Source organism: Thalia democratica, chromosome 8 (genome assembly GCF_965202585.1).
Source record: "Thalia democratica chromosome 8, ktThaDemo2.hap1.1, whole genome shotgun sequence".
NCBI classification, from domain to species: Eukaryota; Metazoa; Chordata; class Thaliacea; order Salpida; family Salpidae; genus Thalia; species Thalia democratica.
The window spans coordinates 28,138,315-28,156,855 of NC_139172.1; the positions used below are offsets into that span (position 1 = coordinate 28,138,315).

The 18,541-nt window shown below is 25.5% G+C and overlaps 1 protein-coding gene across 1 annotated transcript; it reads left to right on the forward strand.

The window, feature by feature from the left end:
• The first annotated feature begins 799 nt into the window (after positions 1 to 799).
• On the forward strand, positions 800 to 10,571 carry LOC145842517 (splicing factor C9orf78-like). Its single transcript, XM_082949975.1, has 8 exons — positions 800 to 908; positions 1,403 to 1,520; positions 5,893 to 6,047; positions 7,235 to 7,355; positions 8,486 to 8,574; positions 9,103 to 9,236; positions 9,763 to 9,855; positions 10,417 to 10,571. Exons 1-8 carry the CDS (start codon positions 829 to 831, stop codon positions 10,503 to 10,505), a joined length of 879 nt encoding a protein of 292 aa, XP_082806101.1. The 5' UTR covers positions 800 to 828; the 3' UTR covers positions 10,506 to 10,571.
• The last annotated feature ends 7,970 nt before the right edge of the window (positions 10,572 to 18,541 follow it).

Here is an 18,541-nt window from a genome sequence, read left to right on the forward strand (position 1 = left end):
TAGACCCATAAGTGTGTACTTTTAAAAACCTGGAAAAATTTGGAAAACCTGAAAACATATTTGAAAACAAGTGGCAACCCTGAAAGTAATTAAAAAAAAGGTGTAAATTAACTTAACTTAATTTTGAAGATAACATGTTTTTTTATAGATGTTTAAAGTATGATATTGAAGAAGTGTTTATGATAAATATGAAGATAATATTATTGATTGTATAGCTACTTAAACATTTATGTTTGAGAAAAAAAAGTTAAGGTGGTAAAAATATTTTATTAATTAAAAAGAAAAAAAGTTTTCATCATTATATTCCACTTGTTTTTATTTTTTTTAACATTTAAGGTTTTACAGTTTGTTAACTACTTGAACAATACAAGTAGATATGTTTCTAAAATGTTAGACAAATATTTTATTTCAAATAATTTTGTTATAAAGCAATTCTTTGCTATATTAGAGATATATAAATTAATTTCTGAAAATTGAAACAAACATAATTGTAGACATTTGTACTTAAGTTAAATTTCCTGAAATACTTTAATTATACTTTTTGTCTAACAATCCTAATTACATTGATATTTTTAACTTTGAACTATGAAGTAATTTAGTTAATAACCTAACAAATAAACTTTTTTTAACAAAAACAAAGTTTTTAGATAAAGTTATTTATAAAATTATAGAGTGCTTTCTTTCTACTGAAACTAAAAACATAATTATTTATTTTAATAGTTCTATTAGTTGATAATTCTTAAAAGTAAAGGAAATAAGAACAGAAAATATTAAAAACCTAGTTTTTTAAACAAAACAGGTTTTTCTTAGTATTAACATATATAAAAGATGCCATTCAGACAAAGAAAACGTCAAAATTCAGACTCTGATGAAAGTGATACACCAAATAGCAATACTCCATCTATTAGGTAAGTTGAGTTTTCAATATGAAAAATGTAGTAAAACCATTTCATCTATAACATAGCAGAATTTTTGTTTGATATCTTGTTATTTCTTTTGTATTGGGTAAATAGAATAGTTTTTTTACCCCTTTATATAAGATATGAGTTAAAAGGTAAAAAACACTATTTATTATAATTTTTTTTTTACACTTTATGCAAATTTCAAAGAAATTATGTATATTCTATGATAGTTCAAAATAAGTTTAAATATTTGATTTTAACTTAAAGTAAATTTAAAATCATATAAATTGTTTATTTTTATTTTTCCCTATTTAACTATATCATTGTTTGAAAATTTTCTTAAATTGAATTAACTAATTATTACTAAAAGTTGATTTAGCTTCAGTTGTAAACACCAACAAAGCTTACTTAACTGCTTTAGATTTAAAAGTAACTAAATTATAATTAAAAATCATATGGTAAATATAAAAAAATACTTGTTAATTATAAATAATGTACAGTGCAACAATAGAAAGCAACAAGAATATTATTAAGATGAGGAAACGAGCAAAAGGCATAAATGCATCGTCGTTAGCTCTAGGTGTGAAAGTCAGTAGGGTGGAAGAACACACTATGGAGGTTAGATATTTTTATTTATTTGTGTTATTACTTTATAAACTTTATTTTAAGTTTAAAAGTATTTTGACATTGAAATATTATTTTTAAGCGTAGTAATAATTTTTGTCTTTTTTTTAAGCTATTTAAATGAATTGTTTTATGAACTTTTTTTAAACAAATTTATTTGATTTTTTTAGTAGCCTTTGCACATGACAAACTTTACCAACAAAATTTATAATTATTTGATTGCCTTTTTTATCTTTTAATAATTTCCAATTTAAGAAAAAAAAATATCAACAAATTGAAATGTAAAAAAAAAACGATCTAAATAATAACAAATATACTAAATTTTTTTCTAATGTTTATTTAATATATAACTTTAGTTTTTGGTTGTTATATTTTAGTTTTGCTTCTGGTTAGTTTGTTTTAGTATGGTTACAAACTTAAAGTTCTTTCTAACTATAACTATAAATAGTAAACAGCGATGTTGTTTAAACTTTTGTTTTAAGTGAATTTTCGTCACCCCTTAACCAAACTCTTATAAGTTTTAACTAGTATTGAAATTTTTGTTGAACTTTGCTGTAAAATCAATGATACCAGTCCTTGTTGCAGAAAGATAAAAGGTGTGATTCCTTTTAGAGTAATAATAATTGATGCTTGACATATTGCTCACCGTATATAATTTGGTTTTTTTCTTTGAGAACTACTGCTTTCACTAAACTTTCACACTAAGTTTCACTAAACTTTAAAATTATAATTTTTTGTGGCTTAGAATATTTATCTAAATTAGGTTGTACTAAAAACTACATAATTTTACATTAAATGAATTCTAATTGCTGTTTAATGTTATTTTTTTATAAACAATTTTGCATAAAATTTTATATTAAAATTACAACTGGTTATATAATCTTTAGCTTATTAAAAAATCACTATAAAACAATAGTTCTGTTAATTCAATTTTTATTCTATATTGCCATTATTTTTTATTATGTACTATGTATATGTACAGTAAGCTGGTTATTTAAAATGTATGTAATTTAAGCTTATTTTTATTCAAGTACTAAAAAGGCAAAGTTTTTACAAAATATTTTACTAACAAAATTTTTTAATCACTTTTATTGTTTTTTGTTGAAATTCATACTCTTTTTTTACATAATTTGTTTTACAATTTCTTAATATTATGTAGTTGGTTGAAAAGTCTATTTAAATTTTACAAAGTTTTAAAACTTAATTTTGTCGATTTTAGTTTCAAGTAGAACATTTAACAAAACATATAATGTATAAGTTTAAGTCAGTCTTTAAAACTAACTTTATTCAATACATTATAAATTTACAAGTAATTTTATTATTAAGTTTATTAGTAAAATAGACTAATACAACAAAACAAATTAATAAAGCAGTAAAATATCTAAACTATATAAGTTTGATAGAAGTAATTTTTTAATATAAATCAAAAATATATATAATACAAGTACAAACAATCTGATAAAAGATTTTTAATCAATAATTAAAAGTTTATGTGTAATACCAGACTTGTAATTTGTTTATAAATAACTTCAGAAAATATTTTAGGTTAATTAATATTTAGTGTAAGTATTTCATAGTTTATTGAATTAAAAATTCTGATGACCATAATTTTCTTTACATTTTTAAAAGTTGTAGTATGGAACTTTTTTTTTTTAATCAAATTTACCTTATATTTTGCTGAATTAACTAGGCCAGTGATCATAAACCTTTTTAAATTTACACTAAGTTACTGCAAAGTCTAGTGCATATTGACTTGAAAAACATAGACTTCTTCAAGAAACACTATTTAGTAGTGTTTTGCATAGAGTTCCAACATTTGTAAGAATTAACTTTGGCTATTATTTGAAAGCTTAAGAGTATATACTATAAGAAAATATTTATATTACAAAATATTTTATTTAACTTTTAAGATATTATTAGTTTCTAAAGAAAAGCAATACAACCATTTGAAATCAAAAAAAATTATGGTCGATTTTCTCTGAATTTTGAAGAATTAATCAAAAATTAATATTCTTCTTTGTTTTCAAAGCATTCTACTTCAAATTTTCAGGAAATGTTTTTATGGATGTTACAAACAACTTGTAGGAAGCAGATTATTGATAAAATCATGAAATAATTGTTATGAAGAAAAAAAAAAAAGCAATTTTTCTTATTTATTTTTTATAAAAATATTTTATTCAAAGATTTAAAAATATTTCTCTACAAGTTGTTCTAAATTTATAAAATATTACTCTTAAATAGTTTTAAAATAGTTGTTGATAAAGGAAGGAAGATATGTTTTTAGTTAGGTAGTCTAATTTCACCACTTTAGTTGCGCCTTTATTAGATAACCTGTATCACTCTCTAACTTTGATCTTTTGTTTCTTAAAAGCTACTATAAATTTTGAAAAGTGGTAAATAGTAACTGGTAGCGTGTAGAAATTTTCAAAAAATTGTTTTAATATATTTACAACATTTTAAGCTTTTAAGTTGTGTTATAATTATTTTTGTCATAAGAAGATAACAAAACAAATGTTACTTAAAAATACTTATTCAGTTTTCTAATATTTCTGTGCACAGAGAAATAATTTCTATGCACATTAGTGTGCATGTGTAAACTGTGAAGATCACTGGAGTTGTATAGAGTTATAATTATATCATAAAAAATAAGTAATTGACTTTCTATATTACTAGTTCCCGAAATAAACAAAACTAATAGTTCCGCATCATTAGTTACTGCCCAAAAAGAGGCAATGTTACTCTCTTTTGGGAACTTTAGAGAGTATAACATTTTTAGACTCTGTTCTAATCCTTTAATTTTTTATTCAATTTTGTTAGGATTCATTACTTAATCACCACACTTTTACGAAGTTTATTAGCTTAGAGCGTTTCAGTTTTTATTTCAATTGCTTTTGTTTGGAAATTCTTCTCGAAAAATGTAATTTAGTAATTACTGTTTAACAGTTTTCCTTTCAATTTTAGATTTTTTGTTTCTTATAGTTTCACCAGTATATTACTGATATTTTCAATATGAAAAATAATAACTCACTTCCAATCAGTTTATTTGTACACTTTGTTGTTTTATAAATTTGTTTAGTTTTTATTGAAGGACGTCAAATTAAACATATATTCTAAATATACAAAACACTCAAAAGATTGTCTAAGATGAACAAATAAATAATAAATTGTTCATCTGTTTTTATGTCAATTGGATTTCTATATAAAATTAATACTTACTAGAAAATAACATTTTTATTTTTAATTTACTACATTTAAGGGCATAGAGGAGTCCACCTTGATTTTAATACAAGTTGATCTTATTTTTTAGAATAATTCTTGAGTAACATAAATTTTTAAGTGTTGAAATAATTCAAAGATTAAAGTAATCACATTCGGTGACCTCAATAGGTTCCTTATAGAAGGCGCAAACCAAAAACGCGAAAAAAAGACTATTTCACTAAAAATATATTTTTCCTTCATTTCTCAACCAATATTCTTCAAATATTCATAGTAAGTATTGAAATCAATTGATTGCATAATTTTATTTAATCTTAATTGTTTTTACCTTATACTTTTCAAATCGCAATATTCAAAGTTTTTCAAACTATAAAAGGAATGTTTCTTAAAAGTTTGAGCTCTTTAGCTCGGAAGATTAAGGAGAAGATAGATTTTTTATAAGTTTTTTAATTTTTGAGAAAATTGACAATGAAAAAATTGCGGTCCATACATATGTATTGAAAACTTTTGACAAAAACGTCTATATCTCAAAAACTTATTAAGTTTTTTATGTTTAATTGAAGCTAGTTTGTAGTTTATACTTAAAACACCCATGTAAGACCCAATCTTATTTTAAGTAAAAAAAAATGTTGGAGCCCCCTATGCCCTTAATCTAGTTTTAGTGTGTATATTTGTATTTAATACTTTGTTTAATATTATTAAATTAATAAAAGTCTAAGATGTTAAAAAATATTATTATGTTAACCAGTTACATTAAGTACGAAAGTACATACTACTGTTTAAACATATTACTTATCATAACTTTACGATTCCTATATATCATATTGTTTGTATTATTTTTAAAGTGTTAAAAACTTAAAAACCAAATTGTTTTTATGAGTTCAATTGAAAAAAAGTCCTAAATTAAAGTTAAGTATCCAAAGATAAATTTAAAGCTTGATATAGTGCTTTGTTTAATTTCCATAGTTTAAGAGACCACTGCAGCTTAATTCAATATTTTCAACAAAAAACAGTTTTTATAAACAAAAGAATACTTAATAACATATTTGCATTTACCTCCTTGAACCCAAATTGAGAACAATAACTATTAGACTTTCAACCAAAAGTATTTATCAACTATTAGTAATAATAAACTTAAATTACTACACAGAAAGACCCGTTCAAGTACAAGCCGTCCTCAAAGTCGCTGAGGCACGTCAAGGACAGGGACAGGGACCGGAAGTACGACCTGGTGGACCGTGACGTCACCGATCTGGGCAACACTTTCTCCCAGCAGACCAACTCGCAGGACACCGACGCGCAGATGTTGGTGATTATTTTCTATCGTAGTTTTTTTTTTAATGTAGATTGTAAATCTTACTTGTAATTTTTTTGAAAAAATTACAATGATTAATAATTGATTAGGATATTAACGACTTTAGTTTTTATTAACTGTTTTTTTTAGTTGTATGTAGGTTATATGCAATTATATTAACTTAGAAGGTTGTCTAATTTTTATGTTTTCCCTAATTTATTTACTGCCTTCTTGAATTTTTTATAAAGCTTATTTATAAAATTTAACGCTGTTATACTTGAATTTAAATTTTGTTAAGACTCACTGTTATACCAATTTACTCCAGTTTTAAATAATTTCACTATGTTTTTTTAAATTTCGAAGATTCTTTCAGTATTTTCTTGTTTTAAAAAAGTTTTCTGTCAAAACTGTTCTTTTAAATGGTAGAATTTTTTGTCATAGTATTTTGTTTCCTACTAATTTGTTTTGTTATCATTACATTTTTAAAAGTAAATTAAATTTATCAAGTTAGACATTTTTTTATATCAGTATTTCTATAGTTATTTAAAAATATCTAGTTTAAGTTATAGCTCCATTAAATGTACGCATTTTGAAAGGTTTGTATATTAAGTTTATATTTGTTATATTGATTGTAATAAAGTTAATTTTACAATAAACAATTTTCATTTTATTTCTTTGTGTAATACTAAGGTGATTAATTTATAATTTTTACATCAAAATGATGTTTCTCGAATTATTGTATGTTATAATATGTTTTGATTTTTAGGAACAAATAAAGAGATCTCAACTACTAGATAAAAAATAATGAATTTATTCTTTCAAGACTTTATTTTACATTAGTTTTTAAAATAAAATCTTGAAAGAATAAATTCATGTGTTATTGTACATGCTAAATTCAAGGTTACCCTGGGCTACTTGCACCATTTTACAACCTCATTCTAGTCTAGACTTAATTTTTAGCATGAGTATGATTATAAATCTTAGTTACTTGCAAACTTTAGTTGTTAAAAAATCGTTATTGCTAGTCGTGTAAAAATAGATGCAGAATATCGCAGGCCTCAGAGTAATCACAGCTCATTTCTAACTTACCCAAAAGTTCCTTGTTTTACGTTGAGAGGCAACTTGGAATATATAAAAAAAGTTTAAATAGTTGTTAATTTATCAAACATACACGCAAGTTAATTTGTATCAAAAACAGGAAGCGATACATAGAAGATCAGATGAGAAAAGCGAAAGGAGATGTAGATCCGGATGCGGATAAGAACAAGAAAATTTTGAGCGCGGAAGATAAACTCTACCAACTTCCCAAAAGACTCCAGGTATAATTTGCTTACCTGATTATAAGATAATTTAATAATCATCTGTTTAAAAAGGTTCAGGGTCGCCACTTTACCTGGAATTCTGGAAAAACCTGGAGTTTGACAATTTAGGCAAAAATAACCTGGAATTTTGAACAAAAAACCTGGAAAAACCTGGAATTTTTAAGAATTTTAACATGTTCAGTAGTAAAATTTCAGTTTGACTCAAAAAATTTATCATATAGATAAAAAAAATTTGTCATCACCAAAAATTCTTTTATTAAAAAACACGTTTTAAGTAGCTTTACAGTACCTTTTCAATCTTTTTATACTATTTAACACAGTTTCTTACCTTAAATTTAGCTTTAAACTAAAAATAGATCCAAAACTTGTGTACTTTTAAAAACCTGGAAGAAATTTGAAAAACCTGGAAAAATTTTTGAAAAAAGGAGTGGCAACCCTGAAGATTTGTAACTTTGATTAACAGTTGTTTTAAGGCTTGAATTTAATTAAAAATTTCACTACCATTTTGTCATAAGCTTAAGCATAAAAATTTGTAACTTATTAAAAGTATTAAAAATTGTATTTGCTCAATTTATTATTTTTATTTTAAATTATGTCTTAAAAAAATCGATACACTTCATTCTTTTTTTGTTACTTTTTTTAATGATACTTAATTCTTACTAATTTTTAACTTGTTTTTGAAATATTTATTTGTATTTTTAGACTTTTTTATAACAAATAAACAAGAGAGAAAACTATACTTAATTTTAGTTTTTCTTCTCGTATTTAAATAAAGTTTTAAAGTATTTTATCAAGTTGAAATTTTTTATTTCCATATTAAAAATAAAATTAACAGTACAACTGTTTTTATATTATATGTGCTGTAAAGTATAGTTAAATTTTTTTTTATTGAATAAAGAAATAAAAATAAGAGTATTTTACCTGTGCAATAGTTTACTAAATACATGTATGTTGTCTTTTTAATGGTAAAAGAAAAAACACATGAAAGTAATTTAAATATTAAGTAAAAGAAAGGATATAAGTGTAGTTTAAGTTGTTTATTAAAAATAGTTATATATTAGTAAGGTACAATACCTACAAAAAAAAAAACAGTTGCTTTCACGTGAACATTTTTTACAATTATTCAGATGCATGAGAGCCAATCAGCGAAGAGAAGCGAGGAAATGTTGTCCAATCAGATGCTCAGTGGAATTCCCGAAGTCGACCTCGGAATCGAGTTTGTTTTTTGTGTTTGTCAATGTTATGTACATTCATTAAAAAATTTAAACCAAAGATTTTGAATGAAATTGAAAAACTAAACGCTAACTTATGTGCAAAATTAAAAATACTTACAGGGTTGCCAAAAAACCTGTATTTTGACAAATTAGGCAAAAAAATAAACTGAAAGGCCCGGAATTATAAACAAATTTAACATGTAAAGTTATGAAATTACGATTAGATAGAATTAAATAGATCTATCTAATCCCTTTTTTTGTAAGTTATAGATTTTTATGATTTAAAAAACATTCTAAGTAACATTACTGTATCTTTTATATACTTTTATTCTATTTTTAACAGTTTTTTTTTTACCTTGAATTATATATTATACTTATAATGGACTAACAAAATTGTGTTCTAAGAAAATCAGAAAACCAGAAAAAACATTTCAAAAAATCTTTGTCAACCCTGTACTTATGTTTCAGTATGATCTGTGAGCTCACTTTTTTAAAAATCGTAACATTAAAATAAAACAAACGTGAAACAGCACGAAGATCAAGAACATAGAGCGGACGGAAGAGGCGAAGATCGAGCTGATCAAGGAGATGAAGAAGAAGAAGGAGAAGCCGAGCCAGTACGTTCCGTCGAACATGGCGGTTAACTATGTGCAGCATAAAAGATGTTTGTTTTAATTATAATAATGAAATCAATACGTTTTTAGTAATATGGCGGTTAAATATGTTCAGCATAAAAAATGTTTGTTTGAGTTAAATTAAAAACTAATAAAATAACAAATTTAATTATAACAAAGTCAATACGCGTCAACTAACATGACTTTCAACATAACAGAGGTGTTTGCTTAAATTAATTAATACTGATATAAAAAAAAATTATTTATACTCTTAAGAAGTTTAGGTCTTTAATATTTTAAACCATAAAACTTTTAGCAATTTAAGTTTAAAGTTTAACTTGACAAACATTTCTTTTGGTTAAATATTTATAAGTATGCAAAAAAAAGGGATTGTAGAGGCTGTTTTTATTTATAGTTTCTTAAAGTTTCTTGTTTGTATTATTATCAATACACAATTAATCAGTTGCAGTCATTTGCATATTCGAATAGTACTTGTAATATTTCAAGAATAGTTTATATTTGTACTTACCCTGTTTTTAAGTTTTCCGTTTATTTGAAATACATAATTAATAACAGACCTACCGAGCGGATCGGCTCATCAGACGAGCAATCCGAAGGCGAAACAACTGCAAGTTAAAAAACAGTCTGAATTAGTTGTTGGTGATAACAGTGAGTTCTTATTTGTTATTTTGAAATACTTATACCCTGATATTTTTTTGTTTAGTTTAGTTAAACATTTTGATTTGTAGTAACTAAACACATTAACATTTTTAGTGAATAAATAAAGTTAATCGTTAATTTATGATTTAATTTATATTTAAAATATTAAAGAAAAATTATTTGTAGTTGTTAAGACTTAAAAAATATTTGTTATTATTTACTGTTTTTTTTATCCAAAAACATTTAGTAATCTTTAAATTTAAAAGTTTTTTTACATAACTTTGTGTTAGAAATGTTGCTACATCAAATATGTATTTTATTATTTAATAAGTACTTATAAGTTAAATTACTTTAGAGTCAGTTTTGTTGGTAACATTTTATATCCATAGCAAACATCATATAGTTTTATAAAAGATAAAAAAAAAGAAATTCATATACAATGTTCATATGACCACTTTATTAATTAGTTGTAAAACAGGCAAAAATACTAAAATTACTTCTGTTATCATTTTGAAACTATCATTTTTCTTTTTTATACTCATTAGGTACAGACAAATAATTAAAACATAGGTGCAGAGGAAAGTAAAGAAAAGTTCAATGAAAAACCAAGCGATGATTATCACTATGACAAATTCAGAAACAATTCTAGAAAGAGATGATAAAAAACTATTTAAATTGAAATTTTTGAACTTTTTTAAGTTACCGTTGTGTTGAAACTTGATGTCGACCGCAACAATTTTTTCTTTTTGAATTTTTCAGATTAGTTAATACAAGTTTGTCATAAATATAAATTTTTGAAAGTGTTTTTTACGATTGTTGTATTTATAAAGTTCCTGACTTTAACATATCTTTTAGGCGTTTAGAGAATTGATCTTCCGCTTTTTTCCAATATGATTTTTTTTGTTAACTTGTTATTATTTTTAAGTAATTGTTAATTCAATAAATTCAAATTGAAGAGCTAAATTTTAAACATCTTATTTTTAAGTTTTATTAAATTTTTCAAAAACGTGACCAAATAAAAAGCACTGAAAAAATGTTTGAAACTAACTTAAACTTATATTAGCATAAATTATTTTCAAATTAAAACATAAAATAAATACTAATTTTCTCTACTTATCCGTTTTAATCAATAGTAAAATTAAATATTAAAAGCTTTGAATGTAGATTTTATAGTTAAGCCAGTGGTTCTTATACTTTTTTAAAACTTAAGAACGTTTGTTAAAAAAATGTTTGCATCTGATTTAGTGATTATAATATTACTTAATAAATAAATACACACAATTATTTTTCAACACAAGTTGCTGTTTACAATTTCTTATCTTATTTGGTATAAAAATTTATTAAGTGTTCAGATCAGTGGCGACGCGTGGTATATTGTGGAAACTTAACAGGTATTAAAAAAAACTCTTAGTTTTATATTTTTCAAAATTATTTTTGTTACAGTGAATACAAGGCATCGGTTTTAAACAAAACTTTGTTTAGAGAATAATAATTTTAACAGTTTTATAATAAGTTTTTGTATTTTTTACTGGAGCATACGCTTAACCACACGCGACGCCCCTGGTACTTATTCATACAAGAGAAGTTACAAATTTTAAACATTTTAAAGTACTTAAGATGTTATGGTTATACTTACATCAGAGTTGGATAGTTACCGTTTTTATTAATTTCTAATTTGTTTGTCAATAAAAAATGTTTTTTTCAGAGTTTTTATGTGCTCTATGGTTTTAAATATATGTTTTAATAATTAAATAACTGAATGTAAAAGCTTACTATAGTTTGAGTTTTTAGTTAAATTTTCTAGCTAAATAAGTATTTAATAAGTTTTAGTCAAGCTATTATTTGTGTGTGCAGAGTTAGTTTGTATTATAAACATATATTTCTTCTGTCGTAAAAAAATGAGTATGAAATTAATAAAGTTTTTTAGTTTAAAGAATAAAGTATTTTACTTATACATTTTGAAGAAACAGGACCATATCAGTAAACTTTGTTTGTGTACATTTTTAATTTTATTTTAATTGACAAGTAAGGAAATCCGTTAGGATTAAAACCTAATAACTAGTTGAAAATTTTTCAGAAAACCAGATAGGTAATATATATGTATAATGAGAACTACCATAATTAATAAAAATGAGCTGGGAATTCTAGTCAATACTGAAAACGTAAAAGATGTTATCAACATAATTGTGAGTGTCGTAGACAAGTTCTTAAAATTTTTATGTGAAATATGTGACATGTATTCGAGGCATTCAAACAACAAAGACGTCAACAAAACGAAGTTCGAAGAAGTACGACGAGATTTGCTGGAGTTTTTGGAAATCCAGAAAGGTTTCGCCATTGATCGATTCACGTTGAAAGTGGGTGCAAAGGACATGCTGAAGCTTGATTTTCAAAGTTCCACGATAATTGATTTCGAAAACTTTGTCAAGTTTTGCAAAGAGAAAGAACAAGTGAGCACGGATGTGCAGCGCTGCATCAACGCAAAGTTCCAGCTATCAGGGTACACTGCTCTTTTGGAGCAAGCTTTCGCAAAACCGTTAGCCGAAATTACCAACAAAGACATGTTGAGTTTTGAAAGCACTTCGTTTTTGGACGCTCAAAAGTGGAAAGGCACCAAGTGTTCTTACGCGGAACTGAAGACAAAGCTCGTTAGGAGGTGTCGAGATTTCAAGGGTAACACCATATCATTGGAACGCGTTGAAGAACTTTCGTTTATTTACAATGAAACTCACAAAAACACCGTGGAAAACAGAGAGTGCAGTATTTGCCAGGAAGATTACGTAACTGGCCAAGAGCTTTGTAGATTGCCGTGCAATCACTTCTTCCACCGACAGTGCATACAGAAATGGTTCATACCGCCAAGCAGAATAAAAAATAACACGGAAGAAGAACGGAATGACCGGATGAATGTTGAAGCTCGAACCTTGGAAGGAAGTGATGATCATTATTCTTACAGTTCATCCTCTGATTCGGGACCGGACAGATTAGCAATTGCGGACAGCTATGATGATGATGATTCCTATGACGAACGTGGCAGTGCTCATTCAGACGACACGATGCATTGGGATGATTATAGTGGATATACGGATAACTATAGTAGGTTCAACAGTTATGGTGGTTGTACATACTTGGAAGATTTTTTGAGTCGGTATGGAATTGATGACCTTGGTTTTAGTTCTGATGATTATAATCCCAATTCAAGTAGCTCTGATGAATCCGATTTCGAAGATTTCGGTAATATGGACATTGAAGAATATGTACCGATTGCAACAAATGTCCGAATTCAATGTCCGAATTGTCGATGCAACTGCTGCTAGTAATAAGCGTGTGTGACATAAATTATATCAGTATTTAGAAATTGTAGTTAAAAATTTTGAACACTTATATTATTAGATTAAGGTTTCATTTGACTTTAAGATTTACTCTTCAATGTTTAAAAATGTGATTTAAGTATTTTTAAAATTAATGTTTGAGTGACTGCCTAAAATATTTTTCGATTTAAACTTACTCGTTTTTAATTATTACCTCATAATAACGATTTTTTCTTTAAAATTGTTTTGGCTTTCATAGGTCGTTATTGGTTTAAACGGAGTAACTTGGTTCTTTATGTTATAAATTTTTGAACTTTACCTGTAAATTAAAGCTGTGTACTTTTTATTCTAAATAGGTTTAAAATATTCATTAGTACACGTTTCTTTTTCGATTATACTTTATTTTTTGAACAAAAACAATAGTTCAATACTCTAGTTCTTTCCAAATAAACACTTAATTTTAAATGAAATAATTTAATTTAATGTACACTAGTAAACAAACAAGTGGTTTAGCTTGTTTTATTTATAAACAATTCGTTAGAAATGTTTTAAAGTGTTATTTATCTGCACTCTACTAAAAAGTTTAGTTGGCAAACAAAAATGAAAGTTCAACAGTATGTAGGTTTTTACAGGACTACTATTTGAAAACGATTATGCACGTTTTAGTTGCTGTTAGCTGGTCCATCTTCATAAACTTTAGTTAAAAAGCTTATCTAAATGTAACACAATTTTTTTTAATGTTCAATTTTTTTATTGAATATGTCTATAGATAAAGAAGACCTTTGAAAATAGAGTATAAGAGTAAATAAATTCGAATTGCATCGTGACGAATTTAGACTGAAAATTTTCATAAAAGTTTTACACGGTTTTAGTTAAATGTTGTTTAAAGTTTATTGAACGAAAAAAAAGCGCTCAAATATTTGGTCCAAGGACCTGGTGTACGAAAAAACCTTCCGGTTATCGAGTCATACACCAAGATACAGTTTAAAGTCATGTCCAGGACAATATTGTTTTAAAGAGATGTTATTATATAAATATCATTGTTAATTGTTTAAAATAAAATTATTCTGTTAACTTTAAGCATTAAAGAATAATTATTTATTCGAAATATCTTCCTAAAAGATATGCAAGAATCTGATTTAGTGTAACTCAATTTTCAATTGCTGTATTAGTAGAATAAAAAATCATAACAATATCTTAAATTTATCATCTACAGGTGAAAAAAAGTGGTAAAACTTTATCAATTTGAATCAAAGCAGTTTTGAGTTTAAAAATAGTTAAATTTTAATTGTACTAGTAAACAATCTAAACGTAATAGATAATATTTCGTTTAGTTAAATTGAGATAGCTAAATTAATTTGATATATAGAAAAAAAAAATTTGTCAGATACAGCTTTTTCAATCATAAAATACACTCAATAAGTTGAAGTAATACATTAACAAATTGAACGAATACTTCTTATACTAACACCAATGTCAAACACAAAAACAGAACAAAACTCCTCAAAATCGCCTCATTTATAAAGCCATTTTCAAAATTGAAACCAAAGCGAAATAAACAAACTCGTGTTTGGAAATGTTCCCGCTTCCGTTACAAAGATCATCGTTGCAGCAATTCACCAAAACCTCCGTGCCATTGCCCCGCCTCGCAAACTCCCCGTGCTCACATTCACCCGCGCGCAGGCAAGTTTTGATCACAGCGTCGGCTCCCTTGTGATCTCCGGTGAGCTTCCCGCAAACGGCACCGTCTTCGCACTCACCTTCTTTCGGGTGGTGACATTGCAGGTCGTCGTCTGTGAAAGACGGGTAGTTGCAGGTGTGGCATTTCAAGCTCAGCCCGGTGCAGAAAAAGCTTAGAGTTGCAAGTAATTTTATTGCAAATTTCATTTGGTAGTGTTAAAAATTATCGACAAAGCTCTACAAATCACATATTACTGTACTATGTACTTGTTAACACTAGTTGCTAAAAAATTTATTCTCTTTATGAATTTTGTAATATTATACTATACTACAATACTATTGAAACATTATTTTTTAAAATTTCTAAAAACTTACTAAAAATTCACCCTTCCTATGCTTTTTTAATGAGTGCTACTGCCTCAAGTGACGCAAATTAGAACTTTTTAGTTTCAAGTTTAGCCTATCAAACACTGTAACGTATCAATTGATGCATACAAATAATGTAGTGACTTGTATTAAAAAAAAACCGAAAAAATTTCTAACTTGTTAAAGTTAATCTAAAATTTATAGTTTTGAATGAAAAGTTCAAATCTTCTTTCTAGTATTTGAATTTTCAGTAAATTGAAACAGCTACGTGTATGATAAGTTGTTGCATTTATTGTTTAAACTTTAAACCAAACTTCTTTGCATTATTTTTTATTGTAAATTAAAATTCGTAGTTCTTATATGTATTAAGAGTTTTATAATACCTCTTTATTTTAAGCATTACTTTACTTTTCAGTGTTTGATTCTATATAAAGTAAATTTATCATTCATTTGTTGTGTTTGGATTAAAGAAATATTATTATATGGTATCTTATTTAAGAAAAAGTTAAATAAGTCACAATGGTAACAATTTTTCTCCTGCAGACCGTCTGCAGGATAAGTGTTTAGGAACAAATATAGCCGTAGGTAGTCTAAAAGAAAAAAAAAACAGCTTTTAAGTTTAGGAAACTTTGTGCATATAGTTTTTGGGTTTTTACAACAAGTTTATATCTCAATAAAAATCCTTGAAAAGAAAACTACTAGTGTTACAAGGTTTTCATCAGTTTGTTAAATTTAAAAGCTTATAAATCAGCATGTGAAATTGTGAAACTACTTTAATAAATTTTCTTGTAAATTAGCTGAAAAGCTATTAGAAGCTTATTTGTAGTGCTTTAAATTATGTACACAATAGTAATGATTAGCTGCTTTTAAATTAATGTAATTTACTGTCAACTTACATTTAATTTTGCTAGCTAATTGCTAATGTTTAGTAAATTAAAACTTTTCATCACTTCTTTTTTTTATATTATAACAGTCTGTTCTTAGAAAACAAAACTTTTCTATTTATATAACGACTGAACTATCTCCCACATAGCTATTGTAGTTTAAAAATAAAATTTCAAAACTAAAAGTTTAAGTCCTTTTGATAGTAACATACAAATAAAAAACGCATACAAGTTTCATTCGTGAAAATATTCTCTTATTTTGCTCTATAGTAAACTTTTATACAATTTCCGTTTTTATTAGTAGTTGTTTTCAAATACTTATTCAAATTAGACAAGCAACTTAAGGGTATTACACGTGTAAAATACCAAGCATACAATTTATTATACGCATGAAATGTATTGGTTTTGCAAGCATTTGTCAGACGTATTTCGCTGTTTTGCTACACTACTATTTTATAAAATTTAGAAACAATTAGAGACATAAATGTATTATGATTTGAAATTAATATAAAAACAGTACTTAAAATTTTTTTAAACACAAATTTTTATGTCATTAATTATTATTCTAATTAGAACTTGCTGCGAAAAGCGTTAACTTTGAAATAATTGAATATTAGGGTGTGATTTATTTATTACATATTTCATTAAATGCTAAAAAGTTTTTAACCTTTCATCAAGTTTTAGTTACTTTTATCGTTATAACTAAGACTTTTAATCTAAAACAACAACTATTATGACACATTTAAATAAGACAACTTTAAAATGCTAAGTAACATCTATTTTATGAAGTTTTTTATTCTAATTTGAAAATAGTAATTAAAAACGAGAGATATTACTTTGCCGTTTATTTTGTTATTATTTCGCTAAACAAATCAAACATCAGAAGTTTTATAAATAATTGTAGGAAAATCTTATTAAAAAATAAGGATAATGTTATTCTTAAAAAATTCTTTACAAATAAATTAGTCTTAACTAAACTTAATAGTTTTCACAGATTTATATTCAATTCTAAAGCAAGTTTTTTAAAGTGTTGTTTCTTTTTAAATGATCTTTAATGTTTAAATATTTTGTTTTAGTAATTTCTAAACTAGACAGTTTACAACAAAAGTTTGAAAGCTTCCTTGGACTTGTTATATGATTTAAACTTTGATTCCAAAATTAATAATTTTTATATTAGGTATCATTATTATATTTATCAATAATTTCTTACCGCCTGAACATGAAAATAATTATGAAAACGTTTTGACCTTATTTTTTTATAATGATACTGACTTATAGTTTTAAAAAAATATTTAAGTTATTTTGAGATACTTTAATACTTTAAAATTCAATTTTGTATAGTTAACAAAAAAATAAACAATAATGAAAACGTTTAAGAAAATCTTAAGAAAATACTTCATGTTTGTAATATTTGCAAAAACATTTGATAACATACATGCAAATTTACTTTGGTATAAAGACTTCAAGTGTCATATTTGTTTTGAAAGTTTTACTCTTTAACAAGCTTAACACAACACATGGTTACTTACACTAAAAACAGTTAAAATAGTACAGTGCTTCCTGACTTATCCGCTTCACACTTATCTGGTTCCTCGCATTATCCGGCCGGTTAATTCAGCTAAAATCAGTACTTTTGAGTACTTTTAATTTTGAAGGTTACATTAATAATTCCCAACTTACAAGTAAGGAGAATAATATCTATAACATTATATTTAATAGCTTCTACTTAAAAAAGGTATTATTGATAACAAAAGATCTTGCTTAAATTGTTTAAATGAATTTATAATTATTTGTTTTAACTAAAAAAAATTGCTCAATTCACTAGAATGTAATAGCTTATTTAAACAATAATATTAGTGCAAGTTTAAACTTTATTTAATACCAGGTTTCGGTGATAAATAAAATTATGAAACCAGCCGGGTGAAACTTTTTAAAAGGTGTTGTTTAAAATAATAATTCGAAGTCTTGAAAGTAAGTTTTACAGGCATTCTAATAAAAATTTATGTTTTTAACAAAGCTCATTGAATTTGAAACCTTGGATAACTAACAAAGGAAGTAATAAAATCATTTGTAGCTTTATGGTTTTTTTAAGGATTACCTTTTAAGTAAAACTTTTAAACAGTTTAAATAACGGTGGCCCTTTTATTAAAACAGCTACTTTTATGTACGCATTACTGTAATACTTTTACTTTTTATTGAACTTTAAACGAGTTAGAAAAAACCTCTACAAAATAGACAAAACTGAACACTTAAATTTTAGTTTAGTATCCTAAGAATCTTTTTTTTGTTAAAAAGTGAATTCTAATAGTTAATTAATTCAAAGAAACATCTAACAAATGACTTGTTTGTTTTACACTTTTAAGTTAAAAATGTCTTTTTTTTTGTTTTGCTTAAAAAGATAAATAAACATTCTTAATATTCGGAAATTAAAGTTGATAGAGATCGTTTTTACTA

Excerpts from the sequence above, each read along its gene's own strand:
- LOC145842517 (XM_082949975.1), top strand. The coding sequence starts at position 829 with ATGCCATTCAGACAAAGAAAACGTCAAAATTCAGACTCTGATGAAAGT. Across the intron at positions 8,575-9,102 it reads GAAGTCGACCTCGGAATCGA|CACGAAGATCAAGAACATAG; the intron begins GTTTGTTTTTTG and ends AACGTGAAACAG. Across the intron at positions 9,237-9,762 it reads CTATGTGCAGCATAAAAGAT|ACCTACCGAGCGGATCGGCT; the intron begins GTTTGTTTTAAT and ends AATTAATAACAG.